The sequence below is a fragment of the Haliotis asinina genome, chromosome 3 (assembly GCF_037392515.1).
Source record: "Haliotis asinina isolate JCU_RB_2024 chromosome 3, JCU_Hal_asi_v2, whole genome shotgun sequence".
NCBI lineage: Eukaryota > Metazoa > Mollusca > Gastropoda > Lepetellida > Haliotidae > Haliotis > Haliotis asinina.
This window is the reverse complement of record NC_090282.1, coordinates 62,639,618-62,666,058: the sequence shown is the minus strand read 5'-3', so window position 1 is coordinate 62,666,058 and position 26,441 is coordinate 62,639,618. Positions and strand designations below refer to the sequence as shown.

The following is a 26,441-nucleotide window of genomic DNA, read 5'->3' as shown; positions in this document are numbered from 1 at the left end:
TAAAAATTGTTATCTATGAATATTATATGAATGGCCAATACCTTAAGTAAATTTGAAGCCAACTTAATTCATTGAAGCTGAGATGTTTTGTTTCATTTTTCTACTGTGAACTCGGTGGTACAATCGTGGTACAATTGTGGTACAATCGTGGTACACTCAAATACTATGTCAATGAATCCCTGCCGAGACGAAAACTGTGATAGTAACGACAGTTCACTCACTTGCATCTTTGTTATCAAAGTCCTTTGAGCATATAGCGCCCCACACACCGTTGTTGTAGACTTTGACGATACCGTTGGTCTTGCTGTCTCCTCGTTCTATTCGGACTGGAAAATATAACAAACCACTCTTGCAACACAACCTTATGAAGTACATAGCTTAGGCACATTTCCTAATATACACACCCATGTAGCTACACAACACCTAGAACATAGATCAGAATAAACAAATCAGAAGCCTAAAAGTTTTTCGCTTTTCCAACACGCTAATTTCATCCGATAACAAACCTTACATTTTCAACCATGGCAGTCCACTCCAGCAAAATTAACCACATCCAAATACCCTGAGAGAAACTGTGCACAACCATCTTAAGTGTCAAGACATAAAAAACTGCCATACCTCCTCTGAAGCAGCTGACAGACACAGCAAACGTTGAAGGGATGTATCTGTTTCTATCCGGGTTCCACTCCACCTGACATTGATGAATTGCAGCCTCGGAGCCTGTGCAGTTGACGTAGGAGGCCAAGATGTTGCCCCTGAGGCTGGAGGAGGATGGGGAGCGCCACAACACCTGGCCTGCCACCATGCCGATGCTGCGACAGAAGACGCTGGCGTCCTTGTCGTCAAAATCCAGTCTGGAAATGTAACCCCACTGACCGTTAATGTTGAGCTGAGCGATACCCTTGTCTCCAACTGACCCAGGTGCCATCCTGTATTGAACGCCCTCTGAAACAGATGATGTAAATGGTTTGATTCTGGAATATCTGGCAATAAAGCTTCACATAACAAAATGTCTAATAAAGACAAGGTGACCACTGATGGATTCCGTGAGGTGAGATGAAATGGGGTTTAACACTTAAGAATATTTCGCTCATATGACGGCATGCTGTTTGTATGAGTCCAGACTATCCTTAATATCTCCAGGGTATACGTTCCAAAAAAACTACACTATACCTTGGATGCATCTAAAGCTTGGCCTGACCTCCTTTGGCTTTGTTTTTATCCAATCAGGTGTCTATGCTGGGAGTATAAGAGCATCAATCACAACTCACTTTCGCTGCCCAAATTATCTTACCAATCAAACTTTGCAACACAAACCATGCAGAGATTCTCTGGGTAATAAAACTACCCTTAGAGGCATCCAGGATATAGTGGAGACTTATTGGAACATATACCCTGGAGATATTGAGGATGTGCCCAGACTTAAGCCCACTGAGATACCATGTTGCAGTTAAGTATTACACATTATATTGACTAGACTTTGTTATACCCCATTAATGCACCAGACAGGGTTTAAAAAATACCATATTTTAATGTCTTTTTGGTATGACACAACCCAGCCGACATAAATGAAGAGGAGAGGGGAAGATACAGATTCAACAAACTATGCTTGTCTCGAGAGGTGACTTTGACTTGGTTGTAAAGTTTCGTCTTAAACACTGTATTTCAACAACAGAACAGAGGTCGAGTTAGAAAGGTGTCATATATTCATTGCTTCACATTTTTAACTTTCAGCCTAAGCAAAGCATTGTTCCGCGATAGATGACATATTGATTCTTTTCAGCAAAAGCATCCTACAGAACTGAGACAAGCTGAATGACAACATTACATTAGTGTGATGAAGGACAGTCATAACTGTTCTTACGCAATTTTCATGATGTCAATCACTGGATTGTGTGGACAAGACACTAGATAATTACAGACTCCCACCATATTGATGGAATATTGAAGAGCATGGCATTGAACAACAAAAATAAAACTAAAACCATAAAGAAGATACAAAATACATAAATGTGAATAAACCAGGATCTTTGAGGTTATATTCTACAGCTTACCTCCTGAGTTACTACACAACACAGCGGCTCCACCTCTCGACTCTGCACACCCATGATCTGTGTCAAAGTCATCCCGGCTGCAATCATTGAAGTTGGTATCATCATCTCTGCAGACCACGTTTCCCATAAGGACTGGCATTCCAGGAGGAATAGGTGAGCCCGGAATTGCAACACCTCCGACATATCCAAGTTGCCGACATGCAGAAATGGCCTCAGTATCGTTCCAACTGTCTCCACAAATGGCTCCCCAGATGCCGTATCGGCTGACATTGACCATGCCAGTGAACCCATTTCTAGGCAGACTGATTTTAAGGTCTGGAACAAAAAACTGGTCATAAATGAGTTGAAAAAGTATCCAAATCCTTTTTAATTATAAGGAATCCTTAACTGAAGAGTTCATTGGGACGTGGTCCTGTGCATAGAGCTCAGGTCACAATTAGAGTGAAGTTAAGCAACGTTGGGCACTAGCATCCTTGGATGGGCGACCATGCCTGTCAGGGTGACTCCTGTACGTTTCTAGGATGTTCGTCCTAGCCCATGATACAAGTGGTCTCACCTCAGGCAAGTGAGTTTGTTCAATCTTGCCTCTGTTCACCAAGCAGTAAGTGGGTACCTTGTGGGATAAAGTCATGTGACTATAACCTTCTAGCGCATAACCGGCAGCTTGGGTTATCTGGGGTGATAACGAGCAGATTGTCTAGAATGGAGCAATGCACATGATAAATGGACTAATATTATCATTATCATTCTGACGGTATCGGACTAACTGTCCCCTAGACAACTTGTCCCTGGCTCTCTGTCCCCTGGACAACTGGTGAGTATAACCTGACCTACTGTGGCAACTGTCACAAACACATGCCAAGACAAGTCAAGTATCTATCCGATCGAACATGGGACCATATGGTGCAATTAATAATGGCTCATGAACATTTTCGCTAAGTAACTAGAGCAGTTGAGCCCAATTTTTGCAAAATTTTTAATATGTTTCAATTTTAATCTTTTGTTTTTGAGTGCCTATGAGCTGAGTGAGTGAGTGAGTGAGCAAGTGAGTGAGTGAGCATGGTTTTACGCTGCTTTTAGCAATATTCCTGCAATATCACTGCCGTGACTCCAGAAATAGGCCTCACACATTGTGCCCATGTTGGGAGTTGAACTCTGACCTTCGAAGTGATGAGCCAATGCTTTTGCCACTAGGCTACCCCAATGTCCGAGCTAACATAACATCGAAGTACATTCAAATGATGTTACAGAATGCACATTTTCAACCCAATTATGTATAACTTGGAAAAACTGAGCTGGCATACTCTTGACATGTAAGCTTGTGAGAGAGTACTGTTTCATGATTTTAGCGATATGCAAGGAAAATAGGGCAATCTAGGTAAGGTTCCTCTTGTGTCCATGTGCAAAATCAAACTAAGGCTTCTGGTGTTATCAGTTGACAAATTAACCACTGGATTACTCTTATACCCACTGACCCATGAAGACTTGGTTGACCTGTCATCGGCTCCAAGTTGCGGAGATTCATACTCATGATTTTGATCACTGGATTGTCTGGTTCAGACTAAATTATTTACAGACTGGTGCCATATGGCGGCATAATCCTAAACTTACTTACTCACTCTTCTGCCTCTTGGCATAGTTTGTTGGAAAAGTCCAGGCAAATATACTGAAAATAAAGTGTTATGCTTACAAAACTTTGAAGAAACTTACTTTCAGAAAGTTCAGTAGTGCTGCACGCCACGGACACGTAACTGGAACATTCCCCAGTCGGAGCTATGGTGCAGTTGGCTAGCATCTGCTCATGACCTTCACACGTGATCCTGGTGATCTTAGGATCCATAGACCTGGGGAGATTCCCTAGAGCTGAACAGCACTGTCTCTTTCCTTTGTTGTATCCCATCTGATGACATGCTACCTCTGCTGAATTATCGTTGAAGCCGTTGTCACACACAGACGACCAGGTCCCGTTGAGTTTAATTTCAAGTCGGCCGTAATCTGTGCGTCCGTTGATGTCTCCAGATACACGCACTAGACAAATGGAGGAAACACGGGTGAAGTGAACTGGGGTTTATTGTCTCATTCAAGATTATTGAACACGTAAACAGCAATGGGCATGCTTACATGTCTGTGTCTCCCTTCAATTACCAGACAGGGAAACAACAAGTAAATTGTGCTCTTAACATCTTTTGGTTTGAACTGATGACCCTCTGCCAGCCAGTCATAGTTCTGTCCCCCTAATGTCAATCACGAGACAGAGAAACAATTAACAAGCTACTAACATCCATTCGTATGGCAAGACCAAAGATCATATTCCCCTTTTTTGTGTCAAAAAGACCTTGTTCTGTCCTCTTGATGGCAAGCTCCAGACAGTGAAACAAAAAGTTGACATATCTTGGCATGCCTAGACCAATGATCAAACTCTAGACTTTCTGCTCTTGTGGCAGACTCATGTTTCACTTTGTTGCAAACAATTAGATCCACATATAAAATGAAATTAAGAATAGAAACTCTATGTTCAAGGTTATTCCATTAAAACAGCAACCAATTAAAAGTGTGGTTGCATGTACTAGTCAGCACAAGTGCAGTTTCATCGGAAAACCCACTCAGACATACTAAACTGACCTTGAGACAGTCAGTCTTGGATTAGTCAGTCTTAACGTAGAACAGTGAAACAAGATGTAATCTTTTAAAATCTTTTTTTGAGACAGGCGCTCTGTACACTATAGACAGTCTGAAAGCTACAAGCATTAAGGAGTATACTGAACGAGAAAGGTGTACTAATACAATAGTGAAAGTTCACACTAACTACTACAGTGCAAAAGAGAGTCCTCTGGAGATAACACCACTAAATACTGTTTGCTATAGAATATCTGACTAATAACGGAGTTTGAGAGGTTTATAAATAATTTAAGTTCTACTTTATTAGTTCTGAATATAACTGCAGTTGCTTTAGTGTTTGTCAGATATATGTGTAGAGATTTAACGATTACAGGCTGCTATTTTGAAAACCACAGGGTATGTGCATAGAGATATATGATTAAATTTGTAGAGAGAAGGGATTTCAACTCAAAATGAAGGAATCGGCAGCAAAGGGACACAATTCTACAATGTGCCACCTTATATTAGTGTGCCACCTACGCACTCTTTATGATAGCTGATAGTGAAATTAGGTCTTCAGAAAAAAACATGTTTGAAAAGTGGCAAGGTATTAAAAGACAGTATAGAAGTAAACAGAAATGGCATATTTCAACAGTGATCAGGCAGTAATGTGAGGTCTCACTAGATACAACAACAGGATGAACTGTAATGTCATTGTCATGACATGGCAGTGTTTTTCATTCTGAGTTTCCAAACAGCCCTTTTGGCTTTACATTGCCTTTGGCACCTGTTAATTTTCTGGAAGCAGGTTAAGAAATACTGTACTTATAATAGCTATCGTTCATGATCAACAGCTGACTAAAAAATTTTTGAAAAATGATTAAATGTTTTTCAAAAGAAAAAAAATGAAATTAATTTGTTGTTGTATCAAGGTACATAGGCCTGGTGAAAACAGAACTTGTCGACTTGAAACTTACCTGGGATTGTACCTGTTTAAATGTAATGGGTAATAAACACATCAACTTAATAACAAAAACATAGGATGATCTAAAATTAAATATACACCAAAGTAATGACCTAATGTGCTAAACAGGTCTTTGGTAGGTGAGTGTATGTTCTTTAAATCTGTAGTCAATAATATTTCAGTTACTAGTACATAATGTTGGACCATGACTGATCGATACAGGATCAGGAAATATGTGTTCTAATTTTGCACTGCCAAATATTCTACTCAGTATCTGACAAGGATATTCTGAGCGTGGGCCACGGGTGTGAATGATGGACACAGACAAGGTGTCATATAATTACTATACCTTGTTGCCATACAGCTGGAGCATGTTGAGCTTAATTCACAATCTATGCAAGAAAGTACACAATTTTTTCCAATATCCTAGTTGCAGTCCAGAATGAAATAGCCCAGTATCATTCTAAAGCATTAAATTATTGTGTTTGTATCTGACAAATAGTGTAAACCAGAGTACGATCTGACTGTCTTGACATGTTCTTACCAGTGGAGTGGCACTGTATAACGGCGTCAAATAGATGCGATTTACACAAGTCGTCATCCTCTCCAAGGCCTGTCAAAGGGCAGTCGAAGATGCTGTTCTCATTCCCAACACAGTCTAACTGGTTGATCCACACTGGACCTACAGTCTTTCCACGACTTCCGGCTTTACCCGCGATGCCTGATGGGTAATTCATGTCCTTGCAGATCATGGCAGCGACATTGTCATCAATGTTGATGCCGCAAATGCTGCCCCATGTTCCGTTGATGTTTACTTCTACGCGACCCTCAAGGCGTGTACCGCCCTCAATACGGAACCGTGGTTTAGCAATACCTGAAACATTTTATATTGTAAAGAGATATGCAGCAACATGACATTGAAAAGACAGATATGGAGCTGACAAACATAGAAATATAATTGAGTGGACAGAATTTGAACCCATGATAATCAGTTTCTGTTGTGATCAGGGGCCATAACTCTGCTCAGCAAGTTAAAGTGTATAAGACACAGCTACTGTGCCCTAATTGAGTGAGTATGATTTTATGCTGCTTATAGCAATGTGCAAGAAATATCACAGCACGGGGCATCAGAAACAGGCTTCGCACATTGTACCCATGTGGGGGATCGAACCCAGGTCTTTGGAATTACCAGCAAATGCTTTAATCACTAGGCTACCCCTCCCTGTGCCCTAAAAGATGCAGAGAACAGTGTATAGTTCAAGTAAAGTAATTTGAGGAGAGACTGTTGCAATATTCCATCTTCATCAATCTGTCACTAATCAAGTCAGTAAACAAATGGCTCACAGCATGAGCAACAGTTCATGCCAACCTAAATATGATGCTACACAAGACCTACAAGCACACCTTGTCACCATTCGTTAGTTTGAACTTACAACAGGTTCAGAAGACTGTGTCAAACACAATCACAATACTGTCAGATTCACCCCTGCCCCGGTGAGCTTGTGAATTGGTATTTAAGCCAACTTGAAACAATTTTCCAGCAATATCAGAGCAAGAGGTCATTGGGGAAGGGGCAGGGGGAGAAATAACATATGTTCTTCAAACATTGTCCCTGTTCATGGAATCGAAACAGGATCCATGGTAGCACTCTACCCATCAGGTATTTCTGAATCCTGAAGACCAATTAAGGTCCAAGGGTAGAATAGGCCCTCAGCAACCCATGCTTGCCACAAAAGGTGACAATGCTGGTCGAAAGAGCCGACTAAGGGGATTGGGTGGTCAGACTCCCTGACTTGGTTGACACATGTCATTGGTTCCCAATTACACAGATTGATGCTCATGCTGTTGATCACTGGATTGTCTGGTCCAGACTCGATTATTTACAGAGTGCTGCTATATAGCTGGAACACTGCTGAGTGCTGCATAAAACTAAACTCACTCAATGATTCACTCACTCACTCTGAATCCTGAACACATCTCACCTGGGGATCTGTAACAAAAGGCTGCTGCATCTGATCCTTTGTCACAAGGGTTAATCTGATTCCATGTGATCCCAGGGCACATTTCCAGGAGGTTTTCTTCACCTGTACAATTCAGGTTAGTCATCCATCGTAATTCCTTCACGAAACTCCGCCTGTTATTGTTAATTCGTTTGTAAGACAATCCACCATTGGTCATTCCGATTTCTCTGCACACGACCTTGGCATCATTGTCATCAAATCCGTTTGGACATATAAGTCCATCTTGGCTGAAGTGGTGGAGGACCACTCTTCCGGTTGTCCCATTGTCAAGCCTCACGATGTATGCTGTTACAAAAGATAGAAACAAGTGTCTTCATAAATCGTACGAGTGTTTAAATCCTGAAGTCTCACATTTACGCACAAAAGGTTCAAATATATAACAAAGGCATTTCGAAGACAATGATTACAGTTTGCAAATCGAAAAGCAAGTTTCAAATTGACGTTGAGGAGTCACCATTCATTTCATTTCACAGACAAAATATGTACACCTAAAAACATCTTAGGTAACATTGTTATTATTCAGATCACATGGACTAATCACATGGTAATTAATATGATTTTTCTTTGTGAGAAAACTATCTAAATAATTTAAAATAAAATTGTTAAACAATGTTGCAAACAACAGTTGGCAAATGCTATACAACTTCAAGACATCCTGTGGCTCCTTCACGGCACATAATATAAGGATTTTTGCAAAAAGATTGTTAATTGTTCTCACAGGGGCATGAACGCTACAAACTGACATCAAGTCATATTCTATCACTGACAGCGTCTTAGTACTATACATAGTGTTAGGAGCCACTGGGATTGTACTCACCATTTGATGCATCGGTAACATTGGAGCAGACGACAGATGCGTAATGGTTGGAGTTGCATTGAGAGGTCTTGGTATGGGAACAGTCCATCACAGATGCCTCTTCTCCAGTACACTTGAGGTTGCTTATAGCAATGGACTTGCTCATATCGCCAAAGGCAGAACAGCAAAGAGCCTTCCCATCTGGGTAGCCCATCTGACGGCAGGCGACCTTGGCCTCTACGTCTGTGAATCCCGCAGAGCAGACAAGGACATAGGAGTAGCCTGTCCAAATCTCCAGTCCGCCATATTGTGGTTTCGGCTCGAGGCGCACTGTGAATAATAAAATTGTAATAAGGGGTGATTCAGTGGAAGACTTTATATCATATATGGCAGCATTTGGGAGCTAGGACTATTGGGAGACTGCGGGTATTCCTTTAAAGTTGTATCCATGTTTGGATTCAAACCTTAATTTCCTTTTGGGTGACAAGCGAAGACAAGCTAGCCTATCCCAATGGAGACAAGCACACATAGTTTTGAATTGGCTTCAAGCATACATTTGATTGGAAAGAGCAAATGATCTGATAGCTACCATAGTCCAACTTGATTTTTTTGTCCAAATTGTTTTGATTGAAATCATGAAAAATATATATGCCAAAAGTCAACAAATATGAAAATTCACCAGATTCTGTTTGATATATTGACCAATTTTTGTTGAAAAATAGTTGTGCTCTGGCATGGGAGCACACCTCTTCCTTTTGAGATTATATCCAAAACATTTCCACAGAAACCGAGACAAAAGAAAAAGGCCCAAACTACCCTAATAGCAAAATCATCACTTGGGGATCTGACAGTTACGTAAAGTCTAACCTGATTTTAATGTCCGAATTGTTTCCATGCAAATCATGAAAAATATAAATGGAAATAGTCAAAGGCACCATTTCATTTTCATCATATCTGCCACATGTTTTGTGTTGTGCTGTGGATGCAAAACCAACCCCTTTCTTTTGAGATCAAATGGAAGCCAAGAAAAAGTAAAATGAGAAAAATCTGAAAGGCATTACTTTAGCTTCTCTTTGATTATCTATCAAGTCTTGTAGAGAGATATTGCACAATTTTCAAGTTATGCTCTGGAAACAAAGCCAACACTTCCCCTCTGAGACAAAGTCCAAAATGTTTCCTTGGATACCAAGAAAAATATAAATGACAAGAAACTGAAAAGAGCAAAAGGCACCACTTTAACTTGTCTATGATATATACACAAGGTCTTGTTGTAAGATATTGAACTGTGTTTGAGTTGTTTTCCAGAAGCAAAGCCCACCTGTCCCATGGGACTAAATCCAAGAAATATAAAAAAGCCAAAAAAAAGATACAGAAGTTTTTTAGTTATACTCCAGAAAAATGAAGTCCACCCCCTCCCTTTTGAGGCACTCGAGGTCCAAAATGTTTCAAGAAAACAAAAATGCCAAAATACCGAAAATTGCAAAGAACACCACTTTAGGCTATGTCTCGTACACCTTTCAAGTCTTTTTGAAAGATCTTGCAAGTTTCCAAGTTGCGTTCCCAAAACGTACCCCACCCCACCTTTTTCAGTTTTTGAGATTATGTCCGAATCATTTCCATAGAAACCACGAAAAAAACTGAAAAATCCCCAGTAAATGGCAAAAGTCACCACTTTCGCTTATGTTTGATATATCCACTAAATCTTGTGGAAACATATTGAGCAGTTTCTGAGTTGTGCTCCAGAAACGAAGGTTACCCATTCCTTTTAATACTGAGTTCAAATTCTATCCATGGGAACCATGGAAATGAAGAATGACAAAAATTAGTCTTGTTCTTGCCAAGGTATACCGCTGAACCACAGGAACCCGATATCGCACTGTAGGTTAAACATAGAATCTATGATAGATCATAGATATACACTCACGTCAAATATATTAATATAGTACTCTATCAATATATATGACGTGAGTGTATATCTATGGTCTATGTTTAACCTACAGTGCGATATCGGGTTCCTGTGGTTTGTATTCGTTAACCTCACAAATTCGGTTTGAATTTAAAGCGACAGACCTATGGTCATAGTCACCTCTGCCGATTCCTTTGGACGATTCTGACTTTGGTGAGCTCATATTTTTTTAATTATTTTCAAATCGTGTTGACAAAAGGGTAACTAACCTCTTGGGAAGCAGTATACTCCTGCATCGTTGTCGTGGTCGTGACAATAGCCGGCGCTGTTGTTCCAACCACGGTTCGGACAGGTGTAGATCGACTTGTCATTGATGCGGCAGCGCATCTCATCCATATACACAGGTCCAGAGCCACGCCCATACCGAGACTGAGCGTAAGCGATACCTTCTACAAAACCCAGTTGGCGGCAAAGTGCGCGTGCGTCGTATCTTGACCAGACATAATCACAAATTGTGCCCCACACTCCGTCATAAGAGATCTCTACCCGCCCGAAGTTCTTGCCTCCATCGGCCAATCTCACCTGAATACCTAGAAAAAGCGAGCCAGAGTTTCAGAGTGAATGAACATGGGTTCATGCCGTATTCCAGCAATTCCGCAAAGATGACTACAGAAATGGAATTCACACTAACTATATTTGGCCGTCAGTCGGAAATGCGAATAGGAGCCAATAACCAAACTGACCCGGCTATAATATGTGAATATTACGGCAAATACAGCAGAGCCTACTATAACAATGTTTTCAATACTGAAAACAGAATCAACAAAATTTCTTGCGTGAGTGAGTGAGTGAGTGAAAATGAAATACGATGTTTTGAAGATCTTTGGAAAAAATAAATTACGTGGCAGATTTGGAGAAATTACTTTCACTTTGGAGACGTCAAAGCACAAGCATCGGAAAACCATGGATAATAATAGAGTTTAATATGGGATTCGAACCCTGAGTTTGCGGATCCTGGCCCAACTAAGTAAATTGCACTGACATGATCAAAAAGGATCATAAGTCCAATGTGAATATTGTAGCAACACTTCACCCTCTAGAAAAAAACCTAGTGGATTGCAGGTGAGTGATTTCATCAGAGGATCCTTAATCAACGAAGGGACTCAACTCTACATGTTCCACTTACATAATGAAGCAGCACACTCACCTGTAGATTTGTAGCACAGAACCCCAGCCGATGTCGCGGAGTTCCTACAAGATCTGGACACAGTGTCGTTCTTCACGCACTCAGCAATGGAGGCTTCAACCCCTGTGCAGTTTACCTCAGAGTACCACACCAACTCGAATGAGGTATTCCGGGGCGTCCCGAAAGCTACACCACCTGCATATCCCGACTGTTTGCACAGAATATTGGCATCAACGTCATTCCAGCCTTCCTCGCAAATAGTTCCATTCAGGCCATACCGCTCCACGATCACACGACCATTGAAACCATTCTGTATGTGGTATTTGGTTCCTGAATCAACGAAGTGTATATCTGGTCAATTTTTGTAAATATGAAAACAAATTAGTGTATGTGGTTTAGAGTTTAGGGTAACTGAGAGTTTAGATATGGACTTGAACTCGGCTCTTCGTCGTGACAGTCGATATGTTTATATTGCTGACTGATTTGTTGTTGAAATAATGCATGAAAAGGGTGAACCGATGTGTTTTTGTGAAATAACAATAAACCCGTTGCGTCTAGAGGCAGCAAGAGTTGCATACTCTATGGGAGCTGAAATTTATAATACGACGTACCAACGACATCCAACGATCGAGGGGAAAATACCAGCGCTTTGAGCATTCACAAACTGCGAGGATATAAATATCCAATATTAATAAGAATAATAATGGTGTATTTTCATATTTCTAACGGTGAAAGACCACCACACACCCCAGTGTCCGACTCACCTGCTTGTTGTGAGTCCGAGAAGCAGATGACCTTCGCCTGACCAACACTGTACGGACACTGTCCCTTACTGTATTTGCAGTTTGCTAGACTGCTCTCGTCACCTTTGCACTCGACGTTGGTGATGTAGTTGGGGTTGTAGGTGGCCCGGAACGTCCTCAAGATCTTGGATCTGGAGAAGCCCAGACTCCTACAGGTAACATCCGCATCAGCTTGGTCGAAGGAGTCCGCACACACCATGTGCCATCGGCTTCCTATCAACATGCTGATCCTGCCCATCGCCATTGACTGATTCACTGACCCTGACGTGACACGCACTGAAACATGGCGTGGATCGATTATATGCAACTCAAAATATTTTAAAGAACATCTTAGAGTGTTATAGTTAACTCTGTCTCGGTCATAATCGACAGATTAACTAGAGTAATATGAGATGTTTTATCAATGTTCCAGGAACATCACGTCGGGTGACACCAGAAATGGGTTTCAGGCATTGTGCCCATTTGGTGGCTCGAGCACAACCCCGGCGTAACGAGCTAACGCTTTAATCATTAGACTACCCCCTTTAATCATTAGATTACCCCCTTTAATCATTAGACTACCCCCTTTAATCATTAGACTATCCCATCACTCTTATTAATCATGGACCAGTCTGATTTAACCCTGCTTTGAATGATATTTCTGTTACATCACGGTTCATCTCCTTAATGAAGAAAAAAATCCCGAAGTATGCGGGTTTTAGATGTTCGCCATTTTTGTAATACTCATCTGAATAGGTATTGCGCTGATACCTCTTGCAAAATAATCAGACTGTCTGTGGGATTCGAACCCATGATGAAAATTTTGTTTTGTGCACATGGGAGACAACTCTGCACGGCGAATCGCAGCGTTTGGCGACTGGGGTACACACAGTGACCTTGGAACGGCAAATCAAGAGACTGTCGAGCAGCCAAATAGAGTAACCATCAATCTAAATTAACATTCCACTGTCTCGGTATGAATGGCGTGTTCAAGAAGTCAAAAGGATGAGAACCTGTTTCATTGCTTACCGTCTCTGAAGCAAAAGGCTCCCGCATCCTGAGCACACGACTCGTCGTTGATGACGTTCTTCCAACCGGAGTTGGTGCAGCGGAACAAAGACGGCTCGTTGCCGAAACATCGGAGCTGAGTCATGTACACTGATCCTCTGCCCTTGGGGTATCTAAACCAGGAGGTAAACAATATATGTGAATCAGCTGAATGAAACATCGCGAAGAAGCGCATCACTGTGAGCAGGCTTCATGGGTGAGAAAAGCTTACAGGTGCAGGTTTTAGCTCTTTCCGTGAGTGAGGAAAACTAACAGGTGTAGGTTTTAGCTATTTCCGCGAGTGAGTTTAGTTTACGCAGCACTCAGTCATATTGCAGCTATATGGCGGCGGTCTGTAAATATTCGAATCTGGACCAGACAATCCAGCATGGACACCGATCTAAGCAATAGGGAATCAATGACATGTGTCACCCAAGTCAGTAATGACCACCCGATCACCCGATCTCTCTAGTCGTCTCTTACGACAAGCATAGTCACCTTTTATGGCAAGCATGGGTTGCTGAATGCCTATTCTACCCCTGGCATTCACGGGTCTGCTGTTTACGAGCACGATAAGAAACAGATACACATTCAGCGGACCCTGGCACGGATAAGGGACATAAAAGGCTGTAGCTAATAAGACAGGAACAGTGGAACCTTTGTCTGACAGTACGCAAAATGTATTTTGTTGTTCTTTAATGCAGCACTCAGCAATATTCCAGCTTTATGGAGTCTGGATCAGACAATCCAATGATCGTCCAGCTATGTTCCAGCAATATCATGGCTTGTGCTGAAATCGGATTCACACATTTTCCCCACGTGGATAATCAAACTCGGGTTTTTATGTGACAAGCTGACGCTGTTAACACATGGTTACCCTTCAGGTCTGTGCAATATCAGAGTGCGAAATCATTGACGAGAAACAATCAGGATTCCGCGTTGTAAGCAACCAGTTCTCATTTTCATCGACTTTTATGATCAAATGCAAGAGCAAACACTCAAACGCGTCCTTTTGACATAAAGAAGGATCCAGTCGCGAGTTGTACTCACTTCAAAGCGACGCCGTCGTTGAAGCCGAGCTGCGAACATGCTACTGTGGCATCGTTGTCGTCCCAGAGCTTGCCACAAATCCGTCCTGCCTCGCCGTTGATGATGACCTCGAGCCGGCCATGCTTACCTCCCTTGGGTGAGAACTGAAGCCTTGGAGCTAAGGTGAACAAATGGTTTCAAAACTAGTAACGGAAACCTTTTTATGTACTCCAACCATAGCTTTCCTTCGCCAACTCTACGAAAGGACTTCGGTCGCCAAGTGTATTTACTGAAGCAACCTAAAATTTATAAATCTTACATTTGAGTTTTGTTTTAGGCCGCACTAAGCAGTGTTCTAGCTATAACACGGCGGTGTATAAATAATCGTGTCTGGACCAGACAATCCAGTGATCCTGACTTACATCTTGGACATACATTAACACAGCCTCACGACCTGATCCCGTCAGTCGTTGCTGAAGAAGAAGTCTGGCCTGGATCGTCACTGGTTCACCAACCTTACAATTTGGCTGAATGTGTCCATTCTAATCTGATTACTTTCTACATAGAAATGAACATACTGAACTTTAATTTTTCAAAATCATGTTAATATAATATGACAAAAAGGAGACTTTGTTCATTTTCAGAAACGAATCCAGAGTTGCAAACTTTTTTAGACAAGCATGGGCTGCATTGGGTATATTTGTTTCTGGGTCTGTATGACAGACCCCTGGCGACCGGGAACTTACATCCACACATCATCACGAACCTTCTCTACTGTAGCACAACACTCCACCGGCCTGCAGCGATGTGCAGAGTTCTTGTCCTTTGGGACAATCCTCCAGTTTGCTCTCGCTGCCGACACAGTTGATCTCGCTGATGAAGAAAGGCCCTGGGTAGTTTCCAGCGTATCTGTAAGCTATTCCTCCCTTGTGGCCGAGCTCCTTACACGTGACGTTGGCGTCATTGTCATCCCAGTATTTGTCACACACGTAACCCCACGTCTGATGCTTGCGTGCTCGAAGTCTCCCAGAGGCCTGGTCAGTTTCTATGTTTCCGCCCTCAAGCTTATACTTTTCGCCTGTGTATTATAAAAAAATCATGAATGTTGTTTCATGCCGGAGGTATTCATCGTATATGAAAATGATGCTACCTGAACCTCTTATCACGAAACACTGTAACTTTGTCTTTACAACAGGTATTCGAGGAACACCGCCAAGATGACCACTCGTCCAGGTCACCTTCTGGGTGGCTACTACCATACACAGGTATAGTCAAATGATCGCACCTGGGCCTGATTAGTCAGTGATACATAGACTTTTCACAGTCTGACGCCACTGTAAGTTATCTCAATACATGAAAAAGTAGGTTATCTCCCTTTGATGATGACGTCACTGGTACAGAGAGTGCTCTACATAGACACAACGTAATGGGAAACGATATTTGTTCTAAGGTTATTGTTTCGTGGATCATGTTTACGTTTTCATTGAATTATGTTTACAATGTCTTGAACTGTGGTGAATACATTTCAAAGTCACCTTATTATTAATTGACTCGTATCCATTATAACCATTTACTCTAAAACACCCGCAACTTTCGCTGACCAATACAATGAACCTTGTAGATATGTCACGAATCATGACATTCAACTCAGACATTCACTTTAGGTTGAATTTTTCACTGAATCATGTTCAGTAGATCGTGGAATTCAGAGGTTTTGTAAACGTGTTAAAAATCTGAAGCAAAAGTTGAATTATTCATCGAAGCATACTCAACACAGGGCCATCAGACTTTGTGTACATTTCTTTCGAAACATCACGAAGTCCAAAGTGGAAAGACAAAATGTATTGAATGAATGTAAATTTTGACTCGTACGAATTTTTTGGGTTCAACTTTGTTTTGATGGACTCTGTACCATATTATCCGACTATTTTTGTACACCCCTGTAAACAATCACGATGACAGTAACAGACCGTACCCTCGACAATGGTGTCATAACAAGCCACGGACGCGTAGGAGATGCTGTATGGCAGACAGGTAGCTGTCAACGATTTGTCATAATCGCAGTCCAACAGTGACGTCTCGTTACTGCTGCATGTGATGTTAGGTCGGACACTGTCAAGTCTCTGCCGGCCAAACACCCCCAGGGGAAGAGCCTGTCCATTCTTGAAGCCGAGCTCTGAGCACACGACCTTGGCAGCATTGTCGTCAAAACCGGTTCTTCCGCAAACTGTGTACCAGCGTCCTCGACTGTAGATCTGAACCACCCCTACGCTGTGTGTCCCAGGGGTGAGGCGCACTGGAAGGGATGAAGATCAATGAGTGAGTGACTACTGAGCGAAAAGGATTTGTACACCCCACAATACAGTAACCCTGTCAAATCACAGTTCTTTAGCTTGGGATGAGAGTCCGAAGTGATTACTTTGATTGTTGTTTACAACAGCACAGCAATATTCCAGCTATATGGCGGCGGTCTGTTAATAATTGAGTCTTGGCCAGACAGTTCTGTGATCAACAGCATGAGCATTGATCTACGTAACTGGGATACGATGACGTGTCAACCAAGTCAGCGATCTTCACCGCCATAAACCCGCCTTTAGTCGCCTCTTACGACAAGGTTGGGTTTGTGTAAGTCCAATCCTAGTCCGAATCTTCACGAATAGCGTGTATTCATAACATAAATACAACGTACATGTGACTGATGGGTTACTGAAACAAACATGTCTTAACAAATTTTCTAACACCACGGTCAAACTTCAGAGGCCTATTTGATAACTAAGGGACATTTGCCCCCAGTAACAGGTAACCTCCTGGTGGGTGCATGGATCGTTTGTACTGATTACGACAATGGATTGTGTATGTATACCTGTTCTCATATACTTGTTATGAGCACAAATTGTGTTATCATTTTCTGACTGACTTTGACTGACTGACTGACAGACTGACTGACTCTCTCACGCACGCAAGCAGGCACACACATTGTAAATACAGATGAGAACTCTACTGATCTTGGACATACCATTCCTGTAGCATCGGACGCCAGCATCATTCTGATGGTCTGCGCACTGGTCAGTGCTCTTCCCCCAACCCTTGCTGTCACACTGGAATAAGGAATCGTCACCGAATCCACACGTGACGCTACTAAGCCACACCGGCCCCGAACCTGGCTGAACATCAACGTTCATGGCCCTGCCATCTGTATACCCAACCATCTGACACACCACGGAGGATTCCTCGTCTGACCAACCGTCGTTGCAGATGGTGCCGTTGACACCGTCGTAGGAGATGTCCACTCTGCCGTAGCCGGCTTCGGGGTTAGCAAGGCTCACTGTCACACCTTGATAGATAAAAAAGAAGGTTACAATGTACACATTCGCCAGGAATTGTATTCACTGATTGATTGTTGTATAATGCTGCACTCACCAATAGTCTGGCTATATGGCGGGGGTCTGGAAATAATCGAATCCAGATCAGACAAACTAGTGATCAACAACATGAGCATCGATTCAATCAAATGGGATGCGATGAAGTGTCAACAAAGTCAGCAAGCCTGACCACCCGATCCCGTTAGTCGCTTCTTGCTGAGGACCAATCCTGACTGGAATTTTCACGGGTCGACAACAATTGTTATGTTTCAGTTTTCAGTTCATAACAGAGTTACTTTGAACGCATCAGTAAGTGGTTCGAGTGAATGATGTTTAAAGTGAGTGAGTGAGTGAGTGAGTGAGTGTCAAGTCAAGACTACTTGACCACTTGAGTGAGTGTGTTTTAAAGCTGCTTTGTTGCTGTGGGATGTGGGTGATACTCACTGGTGTTGTAGCAGAGGACGTGAGCGGAGGTGCAGCTGTACACGGACTCTCCCCACTCTCCCGTGTCGCAGTCAAGGACGTTTGTCTCGTTGCCGACACATGTAATGTCGGTCAGCCAGGGGGGAAGTGTGTCGCGTGAGGTGTCCCCGAAGGCCTTTCCCCCTTTGTAGCCAATCATCCGACACACCACGCTCGCCTCCCGGTCACTCCACTTGTCGGAACAAACCTGGCCCCATAGGCCAAGATGATATATTTCGACCCTACCCCAGTTGTCTCCCCCATCCGATAGTCGGATCTCGGTAGCTGGAACATATAAGACATTGTTGAAACCTGTGTCACATGCGTTCCCAAGACACTTTCTATCAACTGAATAAGGACAACAACAAAACAACCCCGAATGGCCCATGTTAGGACTCTATTGATATCTCATCTCTTCGACAACTAATGTCCCATGACCGTCTCAACGAAACACTTACTGTTATCAACTTCATCAATCGTGGTGTTGTAGCAGATGACAGATGCAGAAGACAGGGTTGAACATCCTCTCCCTGACCTAACCATCGGACAATCGGCCAGGCGGGTCTCTGTACCCGTGCAGGTTACACTGCTGTAGGAGCTGACGGTTCTCCCCGTGCTCCAGGGGTGTTTCCCCCATGGACTCCCCCACATGTTGCCGGCCAGAGCTGATCCTCGAAGCGCCAAGCCGTCCACGAAACCGAGTTCGCGGCAAGTGACCTTGGCGTCCTCTGCTGTCCATTCTTTATCGCACACCTCCATCCATCCCTCTCCAGCCTTCCAAAGTTCAACGGCACCTGCGTTTCGGATGGTCAAGCTGTTGGACCTTAGTCGAACTGCAACAAAAACAATCAGGTAGTTAACGTCTTCGAAACTTAAGATGTCTGTTTGTCCTCAGTGACCCTCAAGGCCACACATTGAGGTACCCCATCCACATTATGATAGGAATTCAGGCAAAAGCATTTGGAGGCGGGGAATTAACTCCATGTCCCATATTTTCGAAGAATCATCAGGGTATTCTGAAAAGTTGTCCTTAAATGTTGTCGTGTAAAGTTGCCCAGTAACAGTGTCGTGAAAGGTTGCCTTGTAACAGTGTCCTGTAAAGTTGCCTAGTAAGGTGTCATGTAACATGTTCATCTGTAATGTTGATGTGTAAAGATGCCGTTTCATGTTGTGATGTAACGGCGCCGTGTGACTTTGTCATGTAATGTTATTCTGTAATGTTGATGTGTAAAGATGCCGTTTAATGAGATGTAACGGTGACTTTGTCATGTAATGTTATTCTGTAATGTTGCCTTGAAATGTTGTCATCTACAGTTGTTCTGTGCTGTTGTCATGTAAAGTTGCCGTGTAATGTTGTGGAGTAAAGGTGCGTGTAATTGTGCCATTTAATGTCGTCCTAACAAAGCTGTCTTGTCATGGACTCCTGTCTCGCTGTTCTGCCATGGTGTCTTGTAATGGTGTCGTATAATGGTTTCCTGTCACTGTGTCCTGTGATGGTGCCCTGTCACGGTGCTCTGTAATGGTGTCTTGTTAAGGTGTCCAGTCATGGTGGCCTATAATGGTGTCCTGTAATTGTGCCCTGAAATGGTGTCCTGTAAAGGTGCCCTGTAATGGTGGCAGTGTCCAGTAGTACTGCTCTGTCACGGTGCCCTATACTGGTACCCTGAAATGGAGTGCAGTAATGGTACAGTACCTGTAGTGTTGAAACAGACGACGCCCACATCCTCCTCCCTCCCACAGTCATGTGTTCTCCAACTGTTGTGACGGCACTGCAGCAGTGACGTCTCTCCACCACGGCAGTTGACCTCATCCATGTAAGTCCTCTCACCATTCCGAAACCCCTCCTCCGTCAGACGCTGAAATAGACACGGACCAGTTAGCAGGGTATACACCACCAACCGCTCGTACCACAGGTAATCTATCACTATGTTAGCTATACTGAACAGCAAAAGAAACGCAAGTTTCGAAAAAATAAAATCTCATAAAAATATGCCCTCATGTTTGTGCGTTTACGCCACAAAAAGCCATAGTAGCGTTTCTTTTACTGTTCAGTATATAATAACCGTATCAGAATCTAGTTTGGTCACCTGTCCGTATGTGTAGCCGAAGTATCTACATGCGATGCCAGCAGCGTTCTCGTTGAACAGATCGTCGCAGACACTGCCCCACTTCATGTTGCCCAGGGCCACCTCCAGCCGTCCCCAGATGGAGTTGAGGGTCTTGGCCGTTGAACCCTCTGCCAGCTGCATCTTGAACACTGAAACAGACGGCATCAGTTACGGGTCAGTGACGACACTTGGTTCGTTGCCTGAAATTACTCCGAACAGTGTTCAACCATAAAACGGCAGTTTATAAAGAATCGAGTCTGAACCTGATTATGACCCAGGAACATTGGTCTATGGTGTTTGCATACCACATATCACTTCGTCTAATAAAGCGGGTGGATGTCCTCAACTGATGTAAATGAGCCATGAAATGCCTTATACTATGAATACATGTGTGGTACAATAATGTCTTTTTATCTGTCAGACAGATATTTTACAGTTATGATTCCATGACGTATAACCATAATTTCGCCTTCATAAAAGAAAACGTCAAAGAAAAAATTAAATTACTCTCGATGAGACACCAGTCTGAAGTAGATACCACAGCGCACAGAAACGACCGGATGTTTGCTATCAACAACTGTATAGTACCGCAGTTTTAAGGTATTGCAGTTGGATATAACTGGTCAACTATACACAGCAATCACATGTGTTGATCCAATCTTCACGGGTCCACAGGAGAAGGCATAGTATGCGAAAGTCTGAAAGGTAAACATGAAGATTTTCGGTATACACCGAATGATGGTTCCGTGATAAGTTACTGTTCCCATCGAGTCGTTCATACCTCCGTCGGTGCTGTTGTAACAGTACACGCCAACATCTTCAGTGTGGTCGCAGTTATGGTCCTTCCACTCACTCTGCTTGCACTGAGTGAGATCTCTCTCAAAACCATGACACTCCACATCGTCGAGGAACACTCCTCCCGAGCCGCTGCCGAAGTACGCCTTGGCAATCGCCTGCAAGGAGGATGGCATGGACGAGTGAGTGAGTGTTTACACCACTTCTAGCAATATTCTAGCATGCCCCATTGAGCAGGTATGGCTTAGTTCAAAAGAGCACTAAGGTAATGGAGCTTGAAAATTGACATTGATGTGTGTGCATGTACGCGTGAGTGTGTATGATTTTATGCCGCTTCCATCAATATGGCTGAATACATGGAATGACCTTTACACATCAAAACCATATGGAGAATCGAACTCTAGACTTCAGCGTGACTGGCGACTGCGATAAGCCCTACACTACCCCACCACGGGGCCTAGGGTGCCCTTGTTTAACACGATCTCAGAGCTTCAAGTCATAGCGCAATTTTGTCTTGTGCAACGGCAGCCTGATCAGGGACATCGATACATGTTAAACGTGTGTATACCAACCTCTCCGTCGGTGAAACCGAAGCTACGACACACTACAATGGCAGCGCTTTTGTTGAAGAAATCGTCACATATTGTTCCCCACGTTGCGCCGCCATCGTCTGAGACCTCCACACGCCCCGATCTGTATGCGGTTGCGTTCTCGCCGTTCACGATTCGGGTCTGCAAACCTAGATAACACAATGATACATTACATGTACATGGCTCCCCTTAGCTGAACTCCAGCTCTATGACGGCAGTCTTAATCGAATCTGAACCAGACAAGACAGTGATCGATAACATGAGCATCGATGTACACAACTGGTATACGATAACATGTGAGTGAGTATGTTTTTATGCTGCTTTTAGCAATATTCCAGCAATATTAAGGTGCGATTGGACATCAGAAATGGGTTTCAAATGTTGCACACACGCTAGGATTCAAACCCGGGCGTTCGGCGTGACGAACGAACACTTTATAACCACTATGCTACCCTACTGATGTCATGGAGTGAATGAGTTTAGTTTTACGCTGCTTGTAGCAATAGTCCAGCAATATCACGACGGAAGGACACAGGAAATTGACTTGGGAATCGAATCCGGGTCTTTGGCGTGACCCTGAGCGAACACTTTCACCATTAGGCCACCCCAGCGACCCCAATCATGAAGTCAAACCGTCATGCAGAGGATCATGGCTCAAAGGTGCAGACCACTGGGCTGTACACGTGACATGAGAACCATCACCCTGGATCATCAGTTGTTACAGAAAGTACCACTTTCGTCTTTTTTTCTCTTAAAACATCAAAGCTTTTCCCGGATACTCGTTCCTATCGTCAGACATTACCACATAATGAAAACACATGTCTGTTTACAGGTGTATGAATTAAAAAAAGACCCGTACCACCGTACACTCGAGACTAATTTAATGGAATCACCTTAATTTGAATTTCGAATTTATTCACCAATATATCTATATTCGCTTCTGCTTCTGCGCAAAGTCCGTCTTTTGGTTATTTTAAAGTAAACCACATATTGCATATCTCGCTACAAAGGCATAATAAAACCTCCGCGAATGCTGCCCTTCTATAATAATCCATATTTACATATGTGTAAGTATACGAAATGACAATACAGCTATTGTATCTGAAACACGATGCGTATATACGTTTTTCTTATGCTATGTCCTTTGTGCGTAATGGTGATTCATTCTGCAGTTTATGGCCTTGTAGAAAATGGGAATTATTTTTATCTGGGAACTCAACAAAGGTAACACCCATACACAAACACAAACAACATGAATCACACAACGTCCTTGTGGTCCATAACAGTGACTCTGCGGTTTCTCCAAAGTAATATCTATCGCCCTCGGACGCCCAGCGGGCCATGACAAAGGGTGAAGAGGGTATCTTCGATGGTGAGATAAACTCTCCACAATATCCCATTCCCACTGTGATGCTTGCTACGTTTCCCCGGGCAGGAGAAGGTGTTGACACCATTAGGACGCGTCTTCCGCCGATCACTTTTGTGCGTTGGTTATACTTACTGCGAGGTAACACCCCTTTAATCGGGGGTCTGAAGACGAAATGGTTGGTCATATCTGTTAACCGTATTACAGTAAGGCATCCACTAGGTGGCACGGTACGTGGTCCGTTAATGTACTGTTTAGCGAAACAGGTGTTCCTTTAAGAATATCTTTGTAGTCTTCATTTTGAAGACGACGGCTTGTAAAAATATCTTGTGAACAGATTATATCTACTGACAAAATTCTGGACATAATTGTCTTTTGCAATTTATGTTTCATAAATTGCTTTCTTGCACGAGTGAATATCAACAGGTAGCCATGGCCTCGTCAATAATTGCGAACTAACACGAGATTTAACTGTAAAGAATTTGTCAATGCCATTTTATGTCTACGATAATGCATACTTTATTTAAATAAACAATGAATGAGTTGGGTTAACGTCCACTCGAACATTATTCCAGTTACATGGTATTGCGTGTCAGATTAACATGATCGTAGGTTACGACGATTAGTGCTTTGATGAAACACGCAATCTGGGGTATGTATCCTTAACGCCGCACGCAGTAAAGTTCCAGCCATGTTGTGGATCTAGGGTATGGTGTTGACAAACCTTCAAACATGATCAGAGTGAACCGAGGTTCGAACCAGCAATCTTTAGTGTAAGGCGTTACTAAGAGTCGCAACCCTGCACAGCGTGTTGACGCTTCTTAAACGCCTGGGCGATTTTCTGACAAAATATATGTTGTTTTGTTTACACAATGGAAAACGTAAACTGCACAATACAGAAACTGAAATGTATTTGAGGAACTAACTGACCTAATAATCTTAATCCTCGAGCACTAACAAACTACGCCACAATCAGTTTCCTCGGGTACCGAAGGGACGCCACTCTATAAGAAAGTGTCTTGAATTGGTTTATTTCTCATGATTGGTCATTGGTTCATTACTACCGATCAATCATCGAAAATATTTGGTCCGCGTCATTTATCAAAATTTCCTGTTTATGTTTGCTCAATCACCAAAAATAAACAAGACATGCAGGTTTTTCAGATTTTTTCTCAGTTCAAATCTTTAAATGATGGCTAGTACGAATTTACCCGTAAAGGTCCAAGGGTAGAGTAGGCCTTCAGCAGCCAGTGCTTGCCATAAAAGGCGAGTATGCTTGTCGCAAGAGGCGACTAACGGGATCGGGTGGTCAGGTTCGCTGACTTGGTTGACACATGCCATCGATTCCCAAATGTGCAGATCTATGTTCATGCTGTTGATCACTGGATTGTCTGGTCCAGATTAAATTATCTACAAAGCGCTGCCATATATCTGGAATATTGCTGAGTGCGGCGTAAAATTAAACTTACTCACTCACGTTAGGAACACATTTCCTGAAGGTCTTAAGAAAAATTCAATCGTGACTTGGGACGAGTTTGTAGCGGTTATGAAATATAACAGACAAAAACAACCTTGTTAAAAATATTGTACATCTAAACAAGAGTTCCAAAATTGTTTGTGTCCCATAATGAGAAAAGATGTTCGATTGTTTGGTCGCTTAGTCATTTCGACCAATCTTCGATCACTTCAATTAATCGCATCACCACTAACAAACGGTGAATTGTGACACCTGGTCTCACGTTCCCCTCATACAAGAAGATGGGGAAAGATGTTCCCGATAACATTTGATGACGACATACTCCGTGCGAAAACACGGATGCTGCTGTAGATTCATCTCCGTGTCTTTCTGTACCAGTCCTTTTGTCTGTACATCTACATCTGACAACAACAACAATATACACACACCGTGACACAAACAAGCACAGAGGGACATAGTTTTCAGACAGACACACGTGAGTACGACAAAAAATGCGCATATGTAATTCCACTGATCCGGCGGTCACAAACACGTATCTTTTGAGAAGTGCGTTAATGGATCGTATTTAAACCCATGGGTAGCACACGCACCAAAGAGCGGAGCGAATACATCCAGGCACCGTTCGCTTTTATGTAAAGGGTAGATGTAGATTATGTATACATGTACAACCTACTTTGATTGAAAGTTCTTTGTGGTAATCAAAGCCTCCACGGTGTCGTATTGTGCTTTTGACATCAAACCTTTCATGAGCATAGGAGCTGAGAGAGATGTATAGATGTTCTGTGGTCCCCAAAATATGGGACACTGAATTCATCACCTGGCCACAATGAAGTAAACATGACCGTGAATATAAACCATTAAAAGTAAGTAGTGGACATTCCACTTTTCGAGCACAGCACTAGGAAATGCCAATGCATATGAGAAGAAGTAATATATACCAATACAAATGAAACGTGTCTAAAGCAATGGAATAAACCGTCACATTTTCTCTTAATTTCTCTTCATCATCCTCACCATCAGTTCCTCATTGGCTTCATCAGTTGAATTTTATCAATTTTGTAAATCCAATATGCCCTACGTTTTTGAATGATATACCATCGACTACTGGGGAATCAGTAAACAGCGCGCATTTGGAATGGAAGGGTTAAGGAGTTTGACTTAAAGCAACTTTGAGTGTTTTAGGTTCACCGTTTCAACAATATTCCAGCAACATCACGGCTGGGAACACCAGACATGGGCCTCACATATTGTATCCAGGCGGGGAATTGAACCAGGGTCTTTGGCGTGACGAGCGAACGCTTTAATCGCTAAGCTACCCCAATGTCCAGGAGGGTCTTAAACGATTACAACTTTGACCTGTTTGACTGGCACTTCACAAGATGGTCAGTAATGTGTGTATCAGCAATATATCTTTACTTTCTGATTACAATTTAAATCCAGCTGTCGTGGCGATGACAAATCTAGAAATGATAATACCGTCCTGATTGGGTCCTGGTAGACTTAAGGGACGTAACTCTGTATAGCAAATTCCGGCGATGAGGCGACCGGCAAAACGTTGCTGACCACCTTGACCTTGGTGTCGATCAAGGTTGTGAAGCAACACCTGTGCGATGATTAAACTTACTCACTCACGTTAGGAACACATTTCCTGAAGGTCTTAAGAAAAATTCAATCGTGACTTGGGACGAGTTTGTAGCGGTTATGAAATATAACAGACAAAAACAACCTTGTTAAAAATATTGTACATCTAAACAAGAGTTCCAAAATTGTTTGTGTCCCATAATGAGAAAAGATGTTCGATTGTTTGGTCGCTTAGTCATTTCGACCAATCTTCGATCACTTCAATTAATCGCATCACCACTAACAAACGGTGAATTGTGACACCTGGTCTCACGTTC

General features: G+C 42.7%; 1 protein-coding gene across 1 annotated transcript in view; it reads right to left on the bottom strand.

The window, feature by feature from the left end:
* The window catches only part of LOC137278296 (deleted in malignant brain tumors 1 protein-like), an 84,555-nt gene that overhangs the window by 17,877 nt on the left and 40,237 nt on the right, over positions 1 to 26,441 (bottom strand). Inside the window, exons 3-23 of the mRNA XM_067810543.1 lie at positions 21,683 to 21,849; positions 21,097 to 21,268; positions 20,295 to 20,464; positions 19,901 to 20,063; positions 18,666 to 19,040; positions 18,190 to 18,492; positions 17,400 to 17,717; positions 16,359 to 16,679; positions 15,150 to 15,461; positions 14,405 to 14,561; positions 13,337 to 13,488; positions 12,290 to 12,604; positions 11,547 to 11,855; positions 10,609 to 10,929; positions 8,455 to 8,763; positions 7,599 to 7,922; positions 6,161 to 6,490; positions 3,765 to 4,082; positions 2,055 to 2,369; positions 619 to 945; positions 222 to 326 (exon numbers count right to left, since the gene is read on the bottom strand). Of these exons, the coding sequence (XP_067666644.1) occupies positions 222 to 326; positions 619 to 945; positions 2,055 to 2,369; positions 3,765 to 4,082; positions 6,161 to 6,490; positions 7,599 to 7,922; positions 8,455 to 8,763; positions 10,609 to 10,929; positions 11,547 to 11,855; positions 12,290 to 12,604; positions 13,337 to 13,488; positions 14,405 to 14,561; positions 15,150 to 15,461; positions 16,359 to 16,679; positions 17,400 to 17,717; positions 18,190 to 18,492; positions 18,666 to 19,040; positions 19,901 to 20,063; positions 20,295 to 20,464; positions 21,097 to 21,268; positions 21,683 to 21,849 (5,583 nt within the window). The remainder of the gene's footprint in view (positions 1 to 221; positions 327 to 618; positions 946 to 2,054; positions 2,370 to 3,764; positions 4,083 to 6,160; positions 6,491 to 7,598; positions 7,923 to 8,454; positions 8,764 to 10,608; positions 10,930 to 11,546; positions 11,856 to 12,289; positions 12,605 to 13,336; positions 13,489 to 14,404; positions 14,562 to 15,149; positions 15,462 to 16,358; positions 16,680 to 17,399; positions 17,718 to 18,189; positions 18,493 to 18,665; positions 19,041 to 19,900; positions 20,064 to 20,294; positions 20,465 to 21,096; positions 21,269 to 21,682; positions 21,850 to 26,441) is intronic.